Here is a 14,573-nt window from a genome sequence, read left to right as displayed (position 1 = left end):
GGGCTTGTGTATTGTCTAAATCCTCAACTGGCATGTGCAGCCGAGGAACTAGTCGTTGGGACTCACTACCAACCGCTCCGAGCAGACAACAGGGTCCCTTCCTCTTTGCCAACCGTGCAGGAACACCAATGGCCACCCATCACTGCCCTGTCTCTGTGTCACCATCCAAAGCCCCAACGCTCAGGACTTCTCCGGGTTTCTTTGGAGAGGCCGGCAGGCAAGCTTGGGGTCCACGAGTTCAAGCACAGACTCACGACTAGGGTTTTAACAGAGCTCCAGCGAACAAAAAGGACAGACTCCCTCAGTGCTCCCCATCTGTCCCGGTAGAGAGGAGCAAAGGGGGGTACCCTGCAAATCTCCACTCTGTTGGCAGCCTCCTCCATTTCCTCCCTGAGGGCGTCGGCCTTGGCCCCCGCAGGCTGTAGGGTGCTGGACAGAGCCGAAGACTTGGAAGTCTGCTGCCACCTGAGGGAAAACAGGAGAAAGAGAGGAGAGGCGTGAGACAAGACAGCCCTGGGGACCCTGGGGGAGGGGAAGGCTGAAGACCCAGGTGGTGACCAAGACGGCCCAGGGAACACCACGCTGAGGTCAGCGCCCCTTCAGACAGGCCAGGAATGCCCCATTTTCCCTCCTGTCTTCTGAACACGGAGGCCAAGTGACATCACCACTGTGTTCGCTGAAGCCAGTCCCCTGCCTCTCCAGTGTGCACATGCGTTTGGGAACATTTACCACTTGCTGAAGCCAATCACCAATGCTGAGAGAGGACACATGGGCGAGATTAGACACAGATCTGAAGGCCCAGATCTCCCCTGGTGAAACTAAGGGTCTTTGCAATGTTGATTAAATTTAGCCTTAAATCCTAGCTCTAGAAATCATTCCCCCCCACCCCAGATCCAATCAATTGACTCCCAGCACAACCCTGAACCCCTTGTCCCCAGTGTTTTGTAATATTGCCCTATGTAATCTGTAATCTGCACCACTGAGGAGTTCAGACTTTTGAGCATTGGACCCCCCTATTCTTCTGGGTAGCACCTTTCCCGATGAAACAGCCAGTCTTTATCCCCTGCGATTCTCAGGGCTCGGTATTGGGCTCTGCTAGGGTTAGGTGGATACATTGTTTCTGTTCTGTAACACTGGTGAGCACCCAAATAAAAAAAAAAATCCTACAAACATTCAGATACCTTGTTTATATTTTCTTAAGCCTGTATCATGTGCAGAGAATACTGGCCATCTGAGGAAACTACTCCAGAAGCTTTCTTAGAGGAACTACAAAGATTTCTGATTGCTATGTCATTTTTTTCCCCCGAAGTTAGAAGCTGGGAGGCAGTCAGACAAACTCCCGCAAGCACCCCACCAGGATCCACAGGCATGCCCACTAGGGGGCGATGCTCTGCCATCTGGGGCGCTGCTCCATTGCAATAGGAGCCATTCTAGCGCCTGAGGCAAAGGCCATGGAGACAGCATCCGGGCCAACTTTGCCCCAATGGAGCCTTGGCTGCAGGAGAGGAAGAGAGAGAGACAAAGAGGAAGGAGAGGGGGAGGAGTGGAGAAGCAGATGGGCGCTTCTCCTGTGTGCCCTGGCTGGGAATCGAACCCGGAACTTCCACACGCCAAGCCAACGTTCTACCACTGAGCCAACCGGCCAGGGCCGCTATGTCATTATTAAAGAATTACCAAAAGCAGTTCCCAAAGGAAGGCTGCAATTTACACTGGACAGGAGCAGCTACAGTGGGAAAGAGCAGTAGGCGCCTCTTCCACTGAGTCTATAAACTCAATGGCAGGGGTCCCCAAACTTTTTACACAGGGGGCCAGTTCACTATCCCTCAGACCATTGGAGGGCCAGACTATAAAAAAAACTATGAACAAATCCCTATGCACACTGCACAGATCTTATTTTAAAGTAAAAAAACAAAACAAAATGGGAACAAATACAATATTTAAAATAAAGAACAAGTAAATTTAAATCAACCAACTGTCCAGTATTTCAATGAGAACTATGCTCCTCTCACTGACCACCAATGAAAGAGGTGCCCCTTCCAGAAGTGCGGCGGGGGCCAGATAAATGGCCTCAGGGGGCCGCATGTGGCCCGCGGGCCGTAGTTTGGGGACCCCTGCTCAATGGCTTACAGGGGTCAGCAAGTAAGAAAAATTAGTCAAATGGATCATTATCTTAAAAGCTAGCCCACTTAATCCTTTATTTTCTTCTTGAGGCAGGGACATGAGATATATAACTCTCTCAGCTCTAAGAGGAACAATAGTGTAACCAGGATGACAAGAGCAGCAGATGCCTGGGTACAGCCTCAGGAAGTCAGGAGGAACACAGGGGAAGGGACCCAGGCAAGGGGCAGGGGGTGTTAGCCTTGTCTAGAAAGTGACCACTCTCCATGGGGCTGAGGAGACCCAGGCAGAAGGGTGGGGAGTGGGTTGCCATATGTTTCCATGGCCAAGAGAAGCTTGCAATTGTCATGTAAACTCTCCTGGTGAAATGTGGCCACATTTAAATAGGTTAATGTTACCTATTTAATGTAACAATTAAATGGATTCTTTTAAACATCATGTTGGCCAATAGTGTACAGACTATATAGCTCATTGGACTCCATGGGAAGAAGGAGGAAGAGGAGGGGGAGGGGGAGGGGGAGAAGAAGAAAATGCTACATTACTCTTACTTCCAGAGTCAACAATCTAATCGCCAGGTGTTTTCTCTGTACAATTTTCTTTTCTCTTCATTATGTGCAGGGCAAACAGGAGAATGCTGATTCCATGATACAGGAAAGGGAGACTAGGGTTATTCCTGCTATTAGCACTTAAAATAAAGGGTTATTTATCACTGAAGAAATGCACTCGGGGGAATATGACTTAAAGAAGCTTTGGGACATCAAGCGGGCCTGGAATTCTAAAGACAGACACAGTATCCCAGGGAAGCTTCTGGATGCAAGATAAGAATTCAGGGCAAATTAGAAAAGAAATATTCCTCTCTGAGATGTTCAAAAATCTAAGCTAACAGATAAAGATTCGTAAAAGTTTCTGGGCAGTTCTTTCTTATACTGGTTTGCCCTAAAAAATGTTACATTTATTACAATCTCCCAGGTTTAACTGTTTTAAATAAAGTATTCAAGTGTTGTAACTTTTTTGGGTGTGTATTAGATAAATTATGAGATGCCGTGGCTGTAATTTAAATCTTAGATAATAACTAGCTCCACAATAGATCGTAGGGCCAAGCTGCACCTACCACTAGACTCATGCTACCTGAAGAAAGTAACAACTAACCTATATGTAAGTATAAAAAAATGAGTAAAGTGACCACAAACACTAATTTGATTTTTATGGCTTTACAGGATTAGTTTTTTTTTGTTTTTTTTTTCAAGTGAGAGGAGAGGAGATAGTGAGACTTCTACATGCACCCCAACTGGGATCCACTCAGCAACCCCATCTAGGGCTGATGCTCAAATCAACCGAGCTATTTTTAGCACCTGAGGCTCATGTGCTCAGACCAACTGAGCTATCCTCAGCACCCTGACCGTTGCTCAAACCAATTGAGCCACTGGCTGTGGGAGGGGAGGAGGGAGAGAAGGCGGAGGGAAGCAGACGGTCACTTATCTTGTGTGCCCTGACCGGAAATCGAACCAAGTACATCCACACGCCGGACTGACGCTCTATCCACTGAGCAAGCCAGCCAGGGCCAGGATTAGATTTTTTAAAAGCCAAATTATATTTAATATATATGTATTAAAATGAAGGCATTTCCCCCAACTTGTCTCTTTCTTTTCTTCCTTATTCCCCTCTTTTACCCCCACATTCTGTCCTTCAGTCAATATCCTGGTAGCCTCGAATCATACTCCTCTCCCCTCTTTTCATGGGGAATTTTATTTGCACTATCAAGCAATCAATTTTGATATTATCACATTATAAGATATTGTCAGAAGCCCTCAAACGGACAATAGAACAACGAAATATCGAGGGAAGCTAGAGAGGATTTGTGTAGGCAGTCATCTGCCAGCAAAAGTGACAATAATCTGAATCTCAAGGCCTGGTGGTCTTTGCAGTCAGCTGCTCTGCACCCAAGAATTGTTCTCCACTGTTATGAGAAATAAACAGGGATTCGGGACCGAGAGGAGACACAGAGATCCTTGTCCGAGAAGAGTCTGAGCTTTAAAACCTGAAGAGGAGGAAGTTCAGCCCCTCCCTCTCCAGTGGCGGTGTGACAGCCTCGTTCTCTAGGAAGGACGCTGTCACCCCGTAATGCGCAGGACAGGAAGATAACACACGCTCTAACGCAGGCCAGAGGAGACCTCGCGTCCAGAACTAAGGGTGGACAATTCCAGGGAACAGGGGCAGGGGGAAGAAGGCAAGTGCAAGGTAAGCTCAGGGCAACAGGAAGTCCAGAAGCTTCTTCAGGGGGATGTTTCGTGCCTCCTGTGCCCAGACTTCTTTCCTCTGTCACCCGCAGCCTCCGCTTTCCAAGGCCCTGCCTCACTGCTGTCCAGTGTGCTGGTCCTCAGCCCGTGGCCTGGGTGAGGGTGCCCGAACCAAGCCAAGCGTGCCCGTCCTCTACCAGCCCGGCCGGCTGGCAGGCCAAGGCAGTGCCCCATCCCCAGGACCCGGACAAGGGCAGCCCCTCCTCCGCACGTTTGGAACTGGAACAAAGAAAAGGGGATCAACCTGGGGCGACCTGAGCCCAGGGGCATCCAGTGACCGTGAGGGCGATGGGCCTAATTAAAGATGCCAGTCTGTGGAGAGTCACACGGGGGGAGGGGCGCAGGAACTGCTCCTGGTGGCAACGAGACTTCACCGCTGTCCCCACACCCCTCACAACGGCCATGGCCCCGGACTCCACCACCATCCCCGCACCCCTCACAACGGCCATGGCCCCGGACTCCACCGCCGGTCTGGCGGCCCTCACAACGGCCACGGCCCCAGACTCCACCACTGGTCCCCGCACCCCTCACAACGGCCACGGCCCCGGACTCCACCGCTGTCCCCACACCCCTCACAACGGCCATGGCCCCGGACTCCACCGCCGGTCTGGCGGCCCTCACAACGGCCACGGCCCCGGACTCCACCGCCGTCCCCGGGACCCTCACAACGGCCACGGCCCCGGACTCCACCGCTGTCCCCGGGACCCTCACAACGGCCACGGCCCCGGACTCCACCGCCGTCCCCGGGACCCTCACAACGGCCACGGCCCCGGACTCCACCGCCGTCCCCGCGGCCCTCACAACGGCCACGGCCCCGGACTCCACCGCCGGTCTGGCGGCCCTCACAACGGCCACGGCCCCGGACTCCACTGCCGGTCCAGCGGCCCTCACAACGGCCATGGCCCCAGACTGAGTGCACAGGGGGCGAGAGGGAGAGGGAGGAGAGAGAGGCACCTCGGTCTCTCTCTCTTCCTTATCTTACAAGGTCACGGACCCTAGTGGACAAGCACATGTTCTCATGACCTGACTGGACCTTAATGATTTACGAAAGGCCCTCTCTCCAAATATAGTCACATGGGCAGCGAGGGTTCAACATCGGACTCTTGGAGGGAAGGGGCACGATCCAGTCCACAGCAGCAGGACCGAACGGCAGCCCCTCAGCAGAGGCACACAGTGTCCTGGCCCTGGAGGGGTCACCTTGAGATGCACGCCCCCCAAAAGTGAGGCAGATCTGGGGGAGAACTAGAGCTCCTTCATGACCCGGTGCCCAGCCAGACCCAGAGCACAAGGGACGCCTGTGCCTCCTTCACACTCAGCTCCGCTCAGCTCTCCACCTTTACACTCAGCTCAGCTCACATCTTCACTGGCCCAGAGCTTCCTCGAGTTTACCTCCAATCTTCCCCTCTACAATCTCCCGTTTCTCTTTTAAGCTTCCGTACGACCAGAGGATATTAAGATTTATATAACTGGCTTCTGAAGAAGAGAAGCCAGATCTCCCACAATTGTGTACAGTGACAAATGTACACAATTTAGACCTCACTGCACATTGGCAAAATGTGTTGGATTTGGCAGTATCACCAGAGTCGTGGCCGCGTTCAAAGATCCCACTGCAGGACGGCAGATCAAGATGTACAGATGATACACAGGAAAGGTCCTTCCTATCTTAGAAGGCAGGCTGTGTCTCTACCTGGAATACACTGTTCCGTCTGGATGGTGTGATTCATGAAGGACAGGACAGAACCACAGAAAGCTTTGGTAGTCGGAAGGACGATGTCCAAGAAACAGAATCCACAGCCTACAGTCTGCCTGAGTGGGGAAGGGGTGTGGGGCGAGGCGGGGAGAACCCCACCATTCCAGGAGCGGGGCGGGTGAGCCCTGCTGTCCCATAGCGTTGCACGTAGCCTCACCCCCACTGTTGTATATCTCAGGACGCAGTCCCCACGCTGCCCGAGAGGGAAGGGTCCGGTGACAGGGCAGGACGTCAGGCGAGCTGGCTGCTCCTGCGGCTGTTAGCAGGGTCCTACACGGCGCCTTCGCTCAGGCTGGACGTGGCTCGTCTGAGGTTAAAGCGGGGAGAAAGAGGACAACTTTGCCAAGAGAGCAGCTATCACTTTGAGACCCTTAACCTACACAGGTGGGGGCCCCATCACTGAGGCCGAGGGCTGGACCGTCCGGCGTGGCGATCAACGCCGAGGCTCGAGGGGGACACCCTCCCTGCCGGGCAGCCCGCAACCCCAGCCTCACGACTGCGCACGTGGGCTGTGGGAGACCACCCCATGATGAAGGAGACGAACCCGGCTTCTCTGAGAATCATCTAAAAGGATGGGGGGGGGGGGGTCTGAAACAAACAAACAAACAAAAAACCCAACAAAACTGTAGGTCCAAACTGAAGTTCATAAACAGAGACATCTGAAGAGGGGAGGTAGAGATTTCCTTACCAAATTGTACTACACAAGAGAGAAGCTGAAAATATGAAAAAGTTCTTAAGTCCTGGAGCAGACTCCCAAACGCCACTTCTCTGAGGTTCCAGGGTCTATACAGCACTTGCTGTCACTGTGGAACACATACGACGGCACGGGATGACCACGGCTGTCACCCAGGGGTAACCCTCCTTCTCGTGAGAGGACAGGACAGAAATCTGTAATGCTGACGGCTGCGATGAGCTTTGATGCTGGACGCTAGCCCTCTGACCGGGCGCCCTGGGCTGGGGTTTGGGTTTTCCTTATCAGAGAGCCAAGACAAGACCTCAGGTCCTCACGGAAGGAAATTACTCTGCAAGCCCAGGAGCACGGTGTCCCCTAGCCTCCTAACCGTGGGACAGTCAGCATCTCTTCGGTCACCTCAAGTGCCCCCCAAAGTCTGGGACTCAACCACTGTCTCATACTGAGTGACAGGACAGGTGGGACAGAGGCACAAGCAGGTCGCGGTAAGTAACACCAAATCAGTACTGCCCACGCACCCAGTGCGGTCAGGAGAGACCCTCAGGTCAGTCAGGCTCAGAGTAACCGGAGCACCGTTCCAACCCTCCCCTCTGTGATCACAGGAGGGGGCAGGGCTGCTGGGTCCCAGCCTTCCAGGGGCAACGGGATCCAATGATGTAACCACACTGGCTTGGCCCCCGGCCTGTTCACCTCTGTTTCCCTGGTGTTGGCAGCAAAGGGCACTGCTCCCCTGCTGACCAAAATGCCATACCATTTCTTTGTTAAACAGATTCACTTTGGAAAAGTGCATCAGCTTTTAAAAGACGCGTAAGCACAGGTGACTGGCAAACAGTCACTGAAGTGGACCGACGTTTGGGAAACGTTAACTAGAGAAACCAGTGTTTCTCTGCTGATCACACCCACTTCTGGTTTGGAGGTGGGTGCCGCCTGATACGTTCTGTTGGTCCCAATGCCGAAGGCCTACCCTGCTACAGTGGCAGCCCCCTTTCTAAAGCACGTGAGAAGCACTGTGGTACACGGTCTCACCTGCTCTCAGAACGACCCCCCCCCCAGGCAAACCCGCCCACGGGTTGCTACCTGTCGACAGGTGGGCACGCTATTCTGGGGGTGGAAGTGACGTGGGACAAGGTCAGAGGTCTAGGAAGTAGGTGACCTTGATCTTGGTGCTCCCGTTTCTCTCAGTTCCTGACCCTGACTTCGTCCTACATCTCTCGGCCACATAAACTGTTCTTGTTTCTTTTTGTCTCAGGATAATTAAAACAGGCGGGGATGATTATAACTGACCTGCCACGGACCTAAAGTCCGTGATATTTGAAGAGGGGGGGGGTGGTAGAGATTTATTCATGACCCAAACTCTCCTATTCTATCTACAAGATGGCTTCCCGACAGGGCAGGTGGCTGAGTCTGCTTGGGTCACCGTAACAACAGACCACAGGCTGGGGCGCTGACACACGGACATTCGTTTCTCACAGCTCTGCAGGCTCCCAGTCCAAGACCAAGGTGCCCCGGCCGGGCTGGGGGTCCAAGAGGGCTCTGCTCCCGGCCTCAGTGGTCTGCCCTCTGACCCTGTCTGCACAGGCATCTCCTCTGAGTGCACGGGGGAGACTGATACTCATGACCCTGCACGAGGCCTCTCCTCTGAGTGCACGGGGGAGACTGATACTCATGACCCTGCATCCTTTCACCTTGCAGACGGCACAAGCACGCACAAACCCTCGTGAAAAGTAAACAGGCACCGGCACAACCGGGACACAGGCCCACCACCGTCCAAGCCATCGGCATGGCCCTGCTGTCACAGGAACGTCCTGGTGGATTCCAGGACACAGGGGCAGAAGAGTGGTCTTGTTAGAACTTCATGTCTCTCATAATGGTGTCAGGTGTTCAGGGAATGGCTCCAGGCCGGAGCTCTCTACACCATCAGCTCCAGGAAATGATGAACTGGTCCCCAGAATGCAAAATTGTCCCCTCACGATGGACAGGACACATCACCCGTCCACCCTACCACCCTGGTCTCTGCTCCTCCTACCCTCCCCTGCTTCCTTCTACCTCGGCCATGCTGGCCTTCGCCCTGTGCCCTGCATACCTCCACCCCACTGCCGCCCGCCCGGCCGAGGACACCCTGTGTCAGAGCTCTGCACGGCTGGCTCCTGCTCGTCATTCCTGTCTCAGATCAAGCGTCTTCTCAAAAAAAAGCCTTCTTTGTGTCACCCTCTCTGATGACAAGGTCCCACTCTCTCCAAAACGCCCTTCCAATATCTCCCTGGGCTCATTCTTCCTAAGACCCACAGCTGCCTGACCTTGTCTCGTGTCTGTGTGTGTGTGCGTGCGTGTGTTTGTGTGTGTGTGTGTGCGTGTGCGTGTGTGTGCATGTGTGCGCGCGCACGTGTGTGCGTGTGTGTGCGTGCACGTGTGTGTGTGCGTGTGTATGTGTTTGTGTGCGTGTGCATGTGTGTGTGTGTGCGTGTGTGTTTGTGTGCGTGTCTGTGTGTATGTGTGTGTGTTTGTGTGTGTGTGCATGTGTGTGTGTGTGCATGTGCGTGCGTGTGTGCATGTGTGTGCATGTGTGTGCGTGTGTGTGTGTGCGCGTGTGTCTGTGTGTGCATGTGCGTGCGTGTGTCTGTGTGTGCATGTGCGTGCGTGTGTGCATGTGTGTGCGTGTGTGTGTGTGTGTGTGCGTGTGTTCGCCTGTCTGGGTCGGTCTCCCGAACGAGACCCATGTCCTCCACGAGCGTGGGGGCCCCGTGAATCTCTCTGCTCGCTGCTCTTCCCTCGGTGCCCGGCACACAGCGGGCGCTAAGAAAAACCCTGGGGAATAAAAACACACTGCCACGCACAAGCGGCCACCCCCGCTCCAGACACGATCGCTGTTCCTTCCGAGAAGCAGGAAGCGAAAGGGAAGGCGCCCGACGTACCTCGTGCGTGAGGAGTCCATGTCGAGCACCAGCTTGGCTAAGTGTTTCCTCTGCTTTTGAATGTTTGGGATTTCCACCTGTGGGCGCGGGAGAGAAAGGACACAGTCACATGGACGCTCTAGATAAATTCTCGGAGGACGACGACAGCCACACCACCAGCTGGCGGAGGTCTCTCGATCCTTATTGTTAGATAAACGCCTGACTGCTTTTCCTGCGCTAAAGCTCTGCTCACCCTTCCCTGGACACCCGCCAGGAGCCCCCTGGGCCGTCTCAGAGGTCCCGGGGCCCCCGCTCGCTCAGGCCTCGTGCCTCCCGGTCTCCTCTGCCGGCAAAGGACTGGAGTCCTGTCCGCTAGCGCGAGGGCCCACGCGGTGGGGGCGGGGCAGAAGCAGATCTCACACAGACCCAGCTCAAACCAGACAGCAGCAGAATGAGAACGGGTCTCAGGAGACCTGAGGTGCCCCGGGGAATAAGACGTCCCCCCCCCCACAAAGTCAATAACGAACAAACACAGCCACAGCTTTTCTCGGCGATGAAACGCTGCTCCACGGCCGTCGTTCGATGCGGATGCTCGTTGTATCGATACATTTTTATTTCTAAAAGTGACCAAACTGAACATTCCAGGGAGGGATCTTTGGTTCCAGGCCCAGAAAAAAATGTGGGGCAGGATGTGAGGATTTAAAAAGAAAACTGACCATAATTAAACCAAAGTCACCTCAGGCTGTGGCTTTTTATGGAAGAGAAAAATGGGAGGGAGACCCGGTGTCCTGCAGTGTCCTCCGTCCACTCTGCTGGGCGGGGGCGGGCGGAGCGACAAGCTGAGGAGGACTTCGGGCAGGAAGAAGGACAGGGTCTGGGGCAGCCCACGCACAGGGCCCACAGGCAGAGCTCGGAGTGACGCAGACGCCTCGGGTGAACGAGCAAGCTCGGTGCCCAGGCTGCACCTGCCCAGTGGATTTCCTCCCGGGGTGGGAGTGCCCGAGCCCTGTGATGAAGAACAGAGGGCCTCTGTGCCACTGACGGTCAAGGCTGGAGATCAGCGGGAACAGCTTGGCATCTGAGCAGCCGGAGCTGGTCTACATCAAAGCCCACACCTCGGACTCTTCTCTTTGATACTTTCAGGCACGTAAGCGATCATTGTCCCTTGCACCTCTGTCCCAGAAGCAGCAGCGGGACAGGCAGAGGCACGGGGGATGGTCCAGAAAGGAAACCAGACGTGGTCCAGGGCAAGGCTGTTCGACGGGGCGGCCTCCAGCCACATGTGGCTAAGGGCCATTTTACATTCACATGAAAAAAAACCCTACATAACTAAAAATTCAGTTCCTCAGTACATGGAACACATTCCAATAGCTCAAAAGCCACAGAAGGCAGACGTGGACCCGCACAGACGTGGACCCGGCAGACGTGGACCCGGGAAGACGTGGACCCGCACAGACGTGGACCCGGGCAGACGTGGACCCGGGCAGACGTGGGCCCGGGCAGACGTGGACCCGGCAGACGTGGACCCAGGCAGACGTGGACCCGGGCAGACGTGGGCCCGGGCAGACGTGGACCCAGCAGACGTGGACCCGGGTAGACGTGGGCCCGCGCAGACGCGGGCCCGGGCAGACGTGGACCCGGCAGACGTGGACCCGCGCAGACGTGGACCCGGGCAGACGTGGACCCGGGCAGACGTGGACCCGGCAGACGTGGACCCGGGCAGACGTGGACCCGGGCAGACGTGGACCCTGCAGACGTGGACCCGGGCAGACGTGGACCCGGGCAGACGTGGACCCTGCAGACGTGGACCCGGGCAGACGTGGACCCTGCAGACGTGGGCCCGGGCAGACGTGGACCCTGCAGACGTGGACCCGGGCAGACGTGGACCCGCGCAGACGTGGACCCGGCAGACGTGGACCCGGGCAGACGTGGACCCGGGCAGACGTGGACCCGGCAGACGCGGACCCGGGCAGACGTGGACCCGGGCAGACGTGGACCCGGCAGACGCGGACCCGGGCAGACGCGGGCCCGTGCAGACGTGGACCCGGCAGACGTGGACCCGGGCAGACGTGGACCCTGGCAGACGTGGACCCGGGCAGACATGGACCCTGCAGACGTGGGCCCGGGCAGACGTGGACCCGTGCAGATGTGGACCCGCGCAGACGTAGGCCCATGCAGATATGAGCCTTTCCGTTGCAGCGGGCAGTTCGACGGGCCAGCACCAGCTAGCCTGTGTGTAACCAATCACAGACATCCGGGAGGAGGTCCAGGGTCAGGAGAAATGAGATTCCCCCAACCACTTCCTGTCTTACACGTTTGAAGCTAGCAAAATGATCACACAGACATTAACATTTCTTCTTAATAAGATAGTTCTGTTTAGCGTCCTTTGAAGCCCAAGAGAAGGGACCTATCTAAACCAGGGGTCCCCAAACTACAGCCCGCGGGCCACATGCAGCCCCCTGAGGCCATTTATCTGGCCCCCGCCGCACTTCTGGAAGGGGCACCTCTTTCATTGGTGGTCAGTGAGAGGAGCATAGTTCCTATTGAAATATTGGTCAGTTTGTTGATTTAAATTTACTTATTCTTTATTTTAAATATTGTATTTGTTCCCGTTTTGTTTTTTTACTTTAAAATAAGATATGTACACTGTGCACAGGAATTTGTTCATAGTTTTTTTTTATAGTCCGGCCCTCCAATGGTCTGAGGGACAGTGAACTGGCCCCCTGTGTAAAAAGTTTGGGGACCCCTGATCTAAACAAACTGCAAGAGGCCCCACAGAGTCTCTGGGAGGCGGCCCCCAGCCCCCGTGAGGAGGGGCTGTCATCCGTTTCACTGAAGCCTGCAGTGGCTGGAGGGCAGGGGTGGTGACGGCAGCGGGGACCCTGGTGGGGAAGGAGGCATTGCCGCCAGCTCTGCCCCTTTGCCCCTGGGGTGCCAACAGAGAGGGCAGCGGGTGGCAGAGATGGCAGCGAACATTCCGAGGGTCCCCTATGGGCGACCGTGACCCTGTGGTTGGGCGGTAGCAACCCCGACAGAAAGCAGTGTCACACGGTAGGGTAGGGCCAAGGGACGGGAACAGTAGTGAGACTAGAGTGGACCAACCACAGGGCCCCGCTCTGCCCCCCCTTGTGGCTCTGTCCCCCCCTTGCAGGCTCCATCCCCCCCTTGCAGGCTCTGTCCCCCCTTGCGGGCTGTCCCCCCTTACGGGCTCTGTTCCCCCCTTGCGGGCTGTCCCCCCTTACGGGCTCTGTCCCCCCCTTGCGGCTCTGTCCCCCCCTTGTGGGATCTGTCCTCCCCTTGCGGGCTCTGTCCCCCCTTGTGGGATCTGTCCCCCCCTTGCGGGCTCTGCCCCCCCTTGAGGGCTCTGCCCCCCCTTGCGGGCTCTGTCCCCCCTTGAGGGCTCTGCCCCCCCCTTGCGGTCTCTGTCCCCCCTTGCGGGCTCTGTCCCCCCTTGAGGGCTCTGCCCCCCTTGCGGTTCTGTACCCCCTTGCGGGCTCTGTCCCCCCTTGCGGGCTCTGTCCCCCCTTGAGGGCTCTGCCTCCCTTGTGAGATCTGTCCCCCCCTTGCGGGCTCTGTCCCCCCTTGAGGGCTCTGCCTCCCTTGTGAGATCTGTCCCCCCCTTGCGGGCTCTGTCCCCCCTTGCGGGCTCTGTCCCCCCTTGCGGCTCTGTCCCCCCTTGTGGGCGTAGCCTCCTGCCCCGTCTCACCTCCGCCAGCAGAAAGAGGGGCTCGATCACGTCTCTCTCTATTTGCAGCTCAAAGTGAATCAGCTCCTGGGCCAGCTTGTCCTCTGTCTCTCCGCAGAGCTTCAGCATCTTCCTGCAACAGAAGGAGGGATATCCACGCTGAATGCCCTAGAAAGCAGGATGTTGCCAGCGTCACACTGTCATCACCTCCCGGCTGGGTACATTTTCATGAGACGCTGTTAACAAAGTGGGTGATTTCCCTGGTTGGTCCCGGGGACCAGTATGCTCCATCCATGTACATTTCTGAAATGACCAGTCTTTAAAGTGATGCTAGTCCCCACTGGGCTCCCAGGACACAGGGGTCACACAGAGAAACAGAGAGCAATGCAGAGGGGACAGACTGCACGCGCGGAACCCCCAGGTGTTCCGTCTCCCCTGGGGGCACCGGACACGCTGGCTCGAGTCAGAGCAGGAGCACACCACCACCACCACCGGCACACCCAAACTCAACTTCCTTTCTGTCTCTGGGAAAACTTTCCATAGGCTCTAATAGATATTTTCTAATAGAAAATAAAAGAAAGAAAGAAAGAACTCTCCTAAGCCATAAGAACATACTCAATGCCTACAGAGAGGCATGCCCTTCAGTCTGGAACGTTCTTTCAGAGCAGTTCATTATGGTTATTACCATTAAATCTACTTATCTCTCTCCTTCCCTCAGAACTCGTCACTGAGGCCTCAAACCTCCTGCTCTACGTTTCCAACTTTTCTACATATTCACCACGTGGTCACCTTCTTGCTCCCTTTCTAGATTTCTCCAATTTTTATTTGCCAAAGCCACAACAAATGTCCTGTTATCCACCTTTGATCAGCTTTCTTTTGATCGTGGAATGTTTTTCTATAAATATTTTTATAAACAACCTATTTTTTTTTCTATGGAAGAGATGCGTTATTTTCTCTTCCCACTTGAAAATGTAAGTGACGGTCTTTCCTGAAACCTTCTCCCTGCTGCAACAGCTACTTCTTCTTGATGTGACTCTTGGGTGATTTTCCCAGCTGCTTCAGTATCTAGGTTCCAGATGTCCGCTGACCTCTGGCACTGGTCTGATGAAGGAAGGGTGGGACCCGTGAGTGACGCTCATCA

At 55.2% G+C, this 14,573-nt stretch overlaps 1 protein-coding gene across 5 annotated transcripts in view; it reads right to left on the bottom strand.

Annotated features, from left to right (window-relative positions):
* Positions 1 to 14,573, bottom strand: part of ARHGAP44 (Rho GTPase activating protein 44) — a 136,676-nt gene that overhangs the window by 46,293 nt on the left and 75,810 nt on the right. For all 5 annotated transcript variants that reach the window (XM_066364911.1, XM_066364912.1, XM_066364915.1 and 2 more), the window contains exons 5-7: positions 13,454 to 13,565; positions 9,769 to 9,845; positions 348 to 465 (exon numbers count right to left, since the gene is read on the bottom strand). In XM_066364911.1, coding sequence (XP_066221008.1) covers positions 348 to 465; positions 9,769 to 9,845; positions 13,454 to 13,565 — 307 coding nt within the window. The remainder of the gene's footprint in view (positions 1 to 347; positions 466 to 9,768; positions 9,846 to 13,453; positions 13,566 to 14,573) is intronic.

This window comes from Saccopteryx leptura, chromosome 2, assembly GCF_036850995.1.
Source record: "Saccopteryx leptura isolate mSacLep1 chromosome 2, mSacLep1_pri_phased_curated, whole genome shotgun sequence".
Classification (NCBI taxonomy): Eukaryota; Metazoa; Chordata; class Mammalia; order Chiroptera; family Emballonuridae; genus Saccopteryx; species Saccopteryx leptura.
This window is presented reverse-complemented; position numbering and strand designations above follow the sequence as displayed.